The sequence below is a fragment of the Vombatus ursinus genome, unplaced genomic scaffold (genome assembly GCF_900497805.2).
Source record: "Vombatus ursinus unplaced genomic scaffold, bare-nosed wombat genome assembly UNPS02005226.1, whole genome shotgun sequence".
Classification (NCBI taxonomy): Eukaryota; Metazoa; Chordata; class Mammalia; order Diprotodontia; family Vombatidae; genus Vombatus; species Vombatus ursinus.
Genome location: NW_020945004.1, coordinates 35652 through 43971, shown reverse-complemented (window position 1 = coordinate 43971; position 8320 = coordinate 35652). Strand labels below are relative to the sequence as shown.

General features: G+C 38.4%; 1 protein-coding gene across 4 annotated transcripts in view; it reads left to right on the top strand.

Moving 5' to 3' along the window:
- The window catches only part of LOC114029995 (aldehyde oxidase 1-like), a 49168-nt gene that overhangs the window by 11986 nt on the left and 28862 nt on the right, over positions 1–8320 (top strand). For all 4 annotated transcript variants that reach the window (XM_027844667.1, XM_027844653.1, XM_027844660.1 and 1 more), the window contains 2 exons: positions 6283–6344; positions 8005–8094. In XM_027844667.1, coding sequence (XP_027700468.1) covers positions 6283–6344; positions 8005–8094 — 152 coding nt within the window. The remainder of the gene's footprint in view (positions 1–6282; positions 6345–8004; positions 8095–8320) is intronic.

Below are 8320 nucleotides of genomic sequence, written 5' to 3'. Positions count from 1 at the left end.
AGGTCTATATCCTTGGCCTTCTGATATATGTTATCCAAAATTATTTACTCCTTTTTAGTAGTAAGTAGCAAATCACGTGTGATCCTAACTGTGGATCCTTGGTACTTGGATTCTTTCTTTCTGGCCACTTTTAGTACTTTTTAATTTTATCCAGAAGTTCTGAATTTTAGTTATAGCATTCCTGGGAGTTTTCATTTTGGAGTTTCTTTCAGAAGGTGATTGATAGATTCTTCTATTTCTACTTTGCTCTCCACTTTGCCTTCTGATTCCAAGAGATCTGGGCAGTTTTCTTTTACTATTCCTTGAAATACAATGTCTGAGCTCTTGTTTTGGTCATGGCATTCAGTCAGTCAGATGATTCTTAATCCCTGCCCCCGCACCCTTGATCTGTTGTCCAGGTCAATTGTTCCTGCAATGAAATTATATTTTCAATAAAAAATTTAAAAAGGCAGGAAAAAAAGAAAGTATGGGGCAGCTAGGTGACACAGCAGATAAAGCTCCAGCCTTGGGGTCAGGAGGACTTGAGTTCAAATCTGGCCTCAGACACAGGACACTTACTGACCATGTGACTCTAGGCAAGTCATTTAACTCTGATTGCCTCACCAATAAAAAATAAGAAAAAAAAGGCAGAAACTTCATTTTCTCCTTTGTTTTCTTTTTTCTTTTTTGTTTTCTTCTTTTTTTTTTAGTCTTTCACATTGTTTTAATATTTCTCATTGCCCCACCAAATCATTGGCTTTTATTTGGTCCATTCTAAATTTCAGAGAGTTTGTTTCTTGGGCAAGATTTTGTACCTCTTCTACCAAGTTAGCTCTGTTTCCAAGGCTTTCTTCCACAATTCCCATTTTCTCCCATTTTTTTTAGGTCTGTCATTTCATGAAAAAAACATTTTTAGCTCTTTTTAACTCTTGCTTCATCTCTTTCAGGAATTCCAGTTGAGTTTGTGCCCAAGCTTTTATTTTGACACTTGCTTTTAGATGTTTTGGAGTTATTCTCTTCTTCTGAATTTGTGCCCTGAGCAGCTCTGTCAAGAAAATAGCTTTTTTGTTGTTGTTGTTGTTGTTTTTCTTCATTCTTCCAGTTCACTTGCTGACTGCAGAGGATATTAGAGCCAGGTTTCATACATTGCTGTAGGGAAGGTCTGGGCTGGTCCTATTACCACATTCTTGAATCTGAGGGACAGCTCAGATGTGGGACTTGAAAGCTTTCAGCGCTTTTAAGATGGCCTTATTCAGGATAAAGTCTGATTGCTCTCTCCCCACCCCCACTCCAACTCTGAGCTTTGCAAATTATGGACCTGGGTTTATATTTGAGCAATAGCAGACTGTTGCTAGACTCAGCCACTGTCAACCATCTGGGAAGCTACACTTTTTCAGTCCTGTAGAACTACAAGTTCCCTTTTGTTGTGGGATTTCTGCCCTGATTATTGCTCTGCAGGCTTCAAGTTGAACTAGAAGCTGAAAGTAACCCTGCTCTGCTCCTGGGCTGTGAGCCACATCGTTGGTGTTTGCTTCTGAACTTGCTCATTTTTTGGTGTACTGCCCAGGGCTTGAGACAACTTTGAGTGGGGTGGGAGGGCCTAAGTCCTCTTTCCAGTCTTCCCTGCATCTGTAACCTAGACTGGGTAATAGGCAACAAAGTTAGAAGAGTAAGAGTGCCCCAGGGTGGATTTAGGACCCCTTCTTTCCCCAGGTCATAGATTCTCCCTGGGTGCTGGAATGTTCTATGCTTGTCATGTTCTTTACTGAGCCACATTCCCATTGTCTGCAAACCTCTTTGTCTCCCTATGCTAACCTGGGCTGGACAGATGACTCACTGTGACTTTCCCCATCAGCATTCAGTCTGGTGCATTTTTTAGATCTGTTTGGAGGCATTTTGCTGGGGAGCTCCTCACTGCCCTACTTCCTCTACTCCACTATCGTCTGTATAGTTTTCTTTGTAAAAAGTGTTCTAGGTAAATCTATAAAGAAAATATCAAAAGCTTAAGATGTTCCAGTTCTGTTTTACTTGTTCAAAAATCATGGATTCAATTAAAAACCACCCCAAACAAAAAAAAATATGGATTAGACAAAAGAACAGATTATCGTTTTCATAAAGAATTTTAATCAGTATAAATCAACACAATAAGCAAAATAAACATTTCTAGAAACTTCCTCAGGCTGCAAAAGATTGATCTCCTTGCTAAATTAGAAGTCCTAGCAGCCTTTGGCAGTACATGGTTAGGATATTAATCCATTTGTAACATCTTATGAAGGAGGATGGTGGAAGATCATGAATGATATTGCCTTATAAAAACAGCAAAAAATAATAGAGAGGAGAAAAATGGTGTACAGAAAGCTTGATGAGAGATCTAGTTAACCTAGCTCGTCCTGAGAACAATGAAAGAAGGAATTAGAAGGATAGTGGGTAGATGAAAAGTGAAAAATAGCTTTCGAGATCTCCATATAAAACTCTTTCCTTCATCAATGACAGTGGAACCACCAAGGTTAGATGCTTACATCCCAGTTCCCAGGAGAAAGTGGAAATGGCACTAAAGACAAGAAAGATGGGTATAACAGATAGACTAGACTAGCTGTACCAAGAGAAGAAAATCCATCCTGAAAATGATACTATTTTGAGGGCACTGAAGAATTGGTGCTAAAGATACATGGAAGAGGGAATAATTCCAAATGATTGTGAGGGAAAAAAATCACAGACAATTGCTATATTAAAGAAAAGGCAGATGAGAAAATAACAGTACTGACCTATATGCCTAATTTCCCATAACTAAAAAATATCTTGAGCGTGATCTACACATCTATTGGTGCATATATGAGAAGGAAAGAGAGGTTTTCATAAATGATATTCTATATGTAACCACACAACAGCTTTATGGTCACGGAAATGGCTGAAAGGTAAAAAAGTTAAATTGTGGTATCCCACTGTCATTTATATTGTTGACTATTAAAAGCCATTTGATTCTATAGAGCAAAGTAGCACCTTAAATGCCTTCTTCCAACAATATGCCTCCAACACATATGAGAAATCATGTGAGTCATTGGAAAATGTAACAGAGGTAACAATCTTAATATAAACTTCTGTTAGAGAGATCTATGCTCACCAAAGGCATATGCCACTGTCATGGAGTTGTGCAGAATCCAATGGAAGAAGGATTCCTTATAGATGACAATGTCCTTCAGATTATCCTGTCAATGCATGGAATTGTACAGATTACATCAAACCCAGAGACACTGTTGTGTTTCTTAGATTGAATTCTCCATCACTTAAAACTATCTGTATTGGAAAAACAAGAACGTCTCTTGTCCAGACTATGACAAGTATTTGGATGGATAGTGCATAAAGCTGATCCACCAGTGCAAAAATCTTGGACAGATACTATAGACTAGGGGTTCTTAACCTTTTTTATGAGTAATGGACTCCTTTGGCAGTTTGGTAAAGCCTACAGACCTCTTCTCAAAAGAATGTCTTTCCATAAAATCAATAACACATACAGGATTGTAAAGGAAATTATATTGAAATGCAATTATCAAAATATTTTTAAAAATAAATTCATAGACCTCAGGTTAAGAACCTCTTTTCTAGATGGACAATGAATAGGTCCAGAATAAACAGGAAAGAGCTGATTTGCATTTTATTTTTATTTATTTGAATGTTTTTTTAATAACCCCAAACTTTTCTCTGAAACAAAGATCCATCTTTTTTAGCCTCAATATTCTTCTAGTTGTACCAAGTGACTCAAAATCATGAAATACCATGGAAATAAAGTTGCAGGTCATCAGAGAGCATTGCAGTGGTATGGTGGATCTAAGGCAGCTAAAGTTTATTCCTGTCAAAAATTGCACACTGAAAGCATCATAAAAGAGACATCAAGAGATGTATGACTAGAAAAGGAAGTAGGTTATTTAGCCTAAGACTTATGAGCTAAGAGAAATGCCTGTGGTAGATAGAAATTAAGTAACTTGTTCAGGGTCGCTGAACCAGTTAGTGTCAGAGGCCAAATTAAAACCCAGGTCTTCAAGACTTCAAGTCTAGTACTCTATCTGTAATGCCACTCTAGGTATAGAAGATGACTGGGGGAAATGTAGGAAAGTGGGAGATAGAATGGAGTTTGGAGAACTGTTAGTAGTCCAGTTTGGCTAAAACAAAGAGTGAATGAAAGGTAATAATATTAAAGAAAGTTCAAAAAGTAAACTGGAGATTGATTTTGAAGGGCCTTAAATCTATTTGCTGAATTTATTGTTGTTGAATTGCCCGTGATTTCCATTGGAACCCATGTAGTGGTACAGAATCTAGAGCAGAAATTCTTAATCCGGGATCTGTGAACTTGCTACTAAAACATTTTGATAACATTATATTTATTTAATAACTGGATTTTAATATAATTGATTTCCTTTTATAGACCTGTTTTTTGTTCATTTAAAAATGTTTGGAGAAGGGGCCCATTGGCTTCACCAGACATCCAAAGGGGCCCATGACACAAAAAAGGCTAAACTCCCTTGTTAAGAAGAAGACTCCCCCAGAAAACTGGATGAACCTTTCCATAGGGGATTTATGGAAGGACATGTAGAGGTTAAGAAAGTATAGCTGGATTTTGATCTGCCCCATTGGGAAAAGTATTCACATCAATGAGATGGAAAATCCATTTAGAGTTGTGTAAAAGGTTTAATTGCTGCTAAGTCAGAAGGCACATGGAGGAGAATGAGCAGGAAAGTGAAGGACCTTAAGTCTATGTCATAGGAGACAAAGGGATATTTTTCTTGGAGAAGAGAAGACTCAGCGGGAGATAAAGTCACTGTCTTCAAGTATTTGAAGGGTGACCATATACAAGAAGGAAGAGAATTTTCTGTCTGGTGCCAAAGGTTCAAGGACAGCTGTTGGATATTGCAAAGAGGCAAATTAATGCTGAATGATGAGAAAGACTTCCAACAATGAGAGCTGGCAGCTAGGTGACACAGTGAGTAGAAAACCAGGCTTGGAGTCAGGAAGACTTAAGTTCAAATCTGGCCTCAGACACTTACTAGCTGGGCAAGTCACTTCACCTTTGTTTGCTTCAGTTTCCTTATCTGTAAAATGGAGATATGAATAGCACCTACCTCCCAGGGTTGTTGTGAAGATCAATTGAGATAATAATTGTAAAGTCTTTAGCACAGTACCTGGCACATAGTAAGCACTATATAAATGCTGGCTATATAAATGTTAGTTATTAAAGTGGAGTGTGCTGTCTTAGGAAGTAGTAGGTGCCCCCTTACTGAAAGTCTTCAGACAGGATGGATAACCACCTGTCAAGAATGTGATAGTAGAGATTCTTTTTGAGTATGGGTTAGACCAGGTGGTTACTGAAGTCCCTTCCAAATCTAAAATTCTGTGAGTGTGTGATCCAAGTTAATTTATTAAATTTATGAAAATTATGGAAATAATTTTTAAAAGGAGACCAGCTAGTCATGTAGTAAGAGAAAGAAAGCCCTAGTGATATCTACCAAATGGTAAAAGACCCGTAGGCAGGTCTCTTGTACATTGGGTGTATCCTCTGTGTGAAGATTTATTGAAAGGCCTAGACAAGAATTACATAAAACTAGGAGCCATAGATGAATTACTTGGCTCTACCTCTTTCTGTGTGACTCTGGGCAAGTCACTGAATGGCTTTTTTTTTCTTAGCATGTAAAAAATGTAAATATGTATTTTTTTCGATATGTAAAAAAGAAGCATTTGGGCTAGACCAGGGGTGGGGAACCTTTAGCCTCAAGGCCACAAGTGGCCTTCTAAGTCCTTGGGTGTGGCCTTTTGACTGAGTCCAAGTTTTACAGAACAAATCCTTTTGTTAAGGGGATTTGTTCTGTGAAGTTTGGATTCAGTCAAAGGGCTTCACTTGAAGACCTAGAGGATCACATGTGGCCTCAAGGCCACAGGTTCCCCACCCCTGGACTAGACCCTGAACGCCCTACCAGCTGTAAAATTGTGATCCTTTGATTCCCTGATTGTGACTTGCACTAGTAGAGAAAAAACCCATATTGAGAAGGTCATAGATCCATTGATATTAGAGAACAACATATATCTTGGAGCTGTCAGAATGTGTGGTCTTCGTTTTCCCTTCTTCCAGTATTCTCCATCAGACATTCCAGGTACCTGACAGAGAGGAGAGAGCTTGACCCAAAGTTTTCATCAGTGCCCTGATTTAGATTTACACATTTCTCATTGTAGGTAACAAACTAGGCAATATATGGGAAGACTGGAACTCAAGTTCATATGCACAGTTAACACTGGTGTGTTGTTTTTCTCATTCAGGTAACTTGTGCCGTTGCACGGGATATCGGCCCATAGTAGATGCTTGCAAGACTTTCTGTAAAGTAAGAAGGGAAAAAATCATTTTATTTAATTTTCCCCAGTTAATTAGAATGCTGGAGTCAGGGTGGAGATAGCAGGGAGAATGATTTGGAGATATGGTTAAATCTGTTACTATATAATAGTCATATTATATGTTATTATATTATATGTGCATATATATGTTTATTAATTTGTGAAACTTAAAATTGCTATGGCAATATAAGTTGTTAAAATTATCATTATTATTATGATACTGTTTGTCTCACTTGAGACGTTGCTCTAATCTGACTTTAGTGGAAGCATTTAATGCTGTTGAGATGGTCGTGGCTTTGTTTTTAGCTCCTTGCCTAACTCCCCTATTTTTGATTCAAATCCGTTGTACACAGGATTGTTTTATCAATTAGTCAACAAGTAACTACTAAATGCCTACTATGTGTTCAGAACTGGGGAGACAAATAACAAATGCGAGAAAGTTCCTTCCCTCAAGGAGCTTATGTTTTACTGTTTTGTTTTGTTTTTTTCCCCAAGGATATCTCCATTCTTCCAGGCACTCAGGTTCAAAACCCCTGAGCCATCCTCAACCCGTCACTTTCCTCCATCCCCAAAGAGTTTCTAATCAGATGCCAAATCTGGTCTTTCTTTCCCCACATGTCTTATCCCTATCCTCACCTTTCCACTCACAGGGCTACCATCTATGCTTTCAGCCCCTCTTGTGTGGACTATTACAAAAGCCTTCTAATAGGTGTCATGTTCTCAAGTCTTTCCTCTTTCTAATCCATCCTCCGAACTGCTGCCAAATTGATATTCCTAAAGTACAGGTCCAGGAGGTGTCCTGGAGTCAGTTTGTACTGGCCCAAGAAAGCATGATTTAAATTTTCAGCATGAGCATTTTGTACCTCAGAAATCAGCAAATGGTTTATTGTGCTGTTGATTATTTAGACTTAAGAAAACAAGGAGGAACATTTTAAGAATGCAGATTAAATTGAAAAGAATGCTGTAGGTGTTTCTCCTCCCAGAGATCTGATTGTTAAATGTTCACTAGCTCACCAGTGTACAAGTTTGATCTTGTCACGCTTTTGCTTCATAAACCCTAATGGCTTCCCGTTTTTTTTTTCCCCTTAATGTCTAATGCAATCTTCCCTGTTTCACTTTTAAAACCTTTTACAGCCTGGTTCCAACCTACCATTTCAGCCTTATAATATATTACTACTCCTCACATATGCTACAGCTTAGCCAAACCTAGCATTTGGATGTCAAACAGTATGCTTAGTCTGTAGGCTTATATATTGGAAAACATAGCTCAAACAAATAGGGGATAGGATATAGTTCTCTCCTCCTCAATAAGAATCAGAGAATCTGATACTTTTATTTTTTTGGATGGAGAGGGTTGGGGTGGGAAAGGGTGGTCTGGCTCTGTGATCTAGAATGCCTATCACCAGTTCAGCAATTAAATCTTGATCGGTCAGCCTGGAGCACAGAAAAGTTAAATAACTTGCCCATGATCAAAAAGTTCATCTGTGTCAGAAGCAGGCCCACCATCCACTATACTGTATAGTCTCTCACTCCAATGCACGATACTTTATAAATATGATAGGGAAGCCTTTAATTATTAATTGCTACAATAATTCTTTGCCTTTAAAGCTTCTGGCTATTAGCAGCAACTTCATTCTTGTTTCTTTCTAGGCTACTGATTGCTGTCAGAGTAAGGAAAATGGCACCTGTTGCTTGGATCAAGAAGAAAGTGAATTACTGGACTCTGAGTTAGGAAATAGGGTGAGTTAAGTTAAAGCTTTTTTTGAAGGTCTCCCTAGGACCCTAGATGATGGGCATGTCTTACCTCTAGGCAAAGGAGATGGCTGTTTATATGCTGTAATTTGAGGGGCCTAGGAAGGTTCCCTAACCCAATGATATCTGTCCCTCCTTCTTAGAGGAGCATTGCTTTTGGCTAAAGGACTGTCTCTTGTTGAAATGCAAATCCCCTTGGTCAGGGAAATGTGAT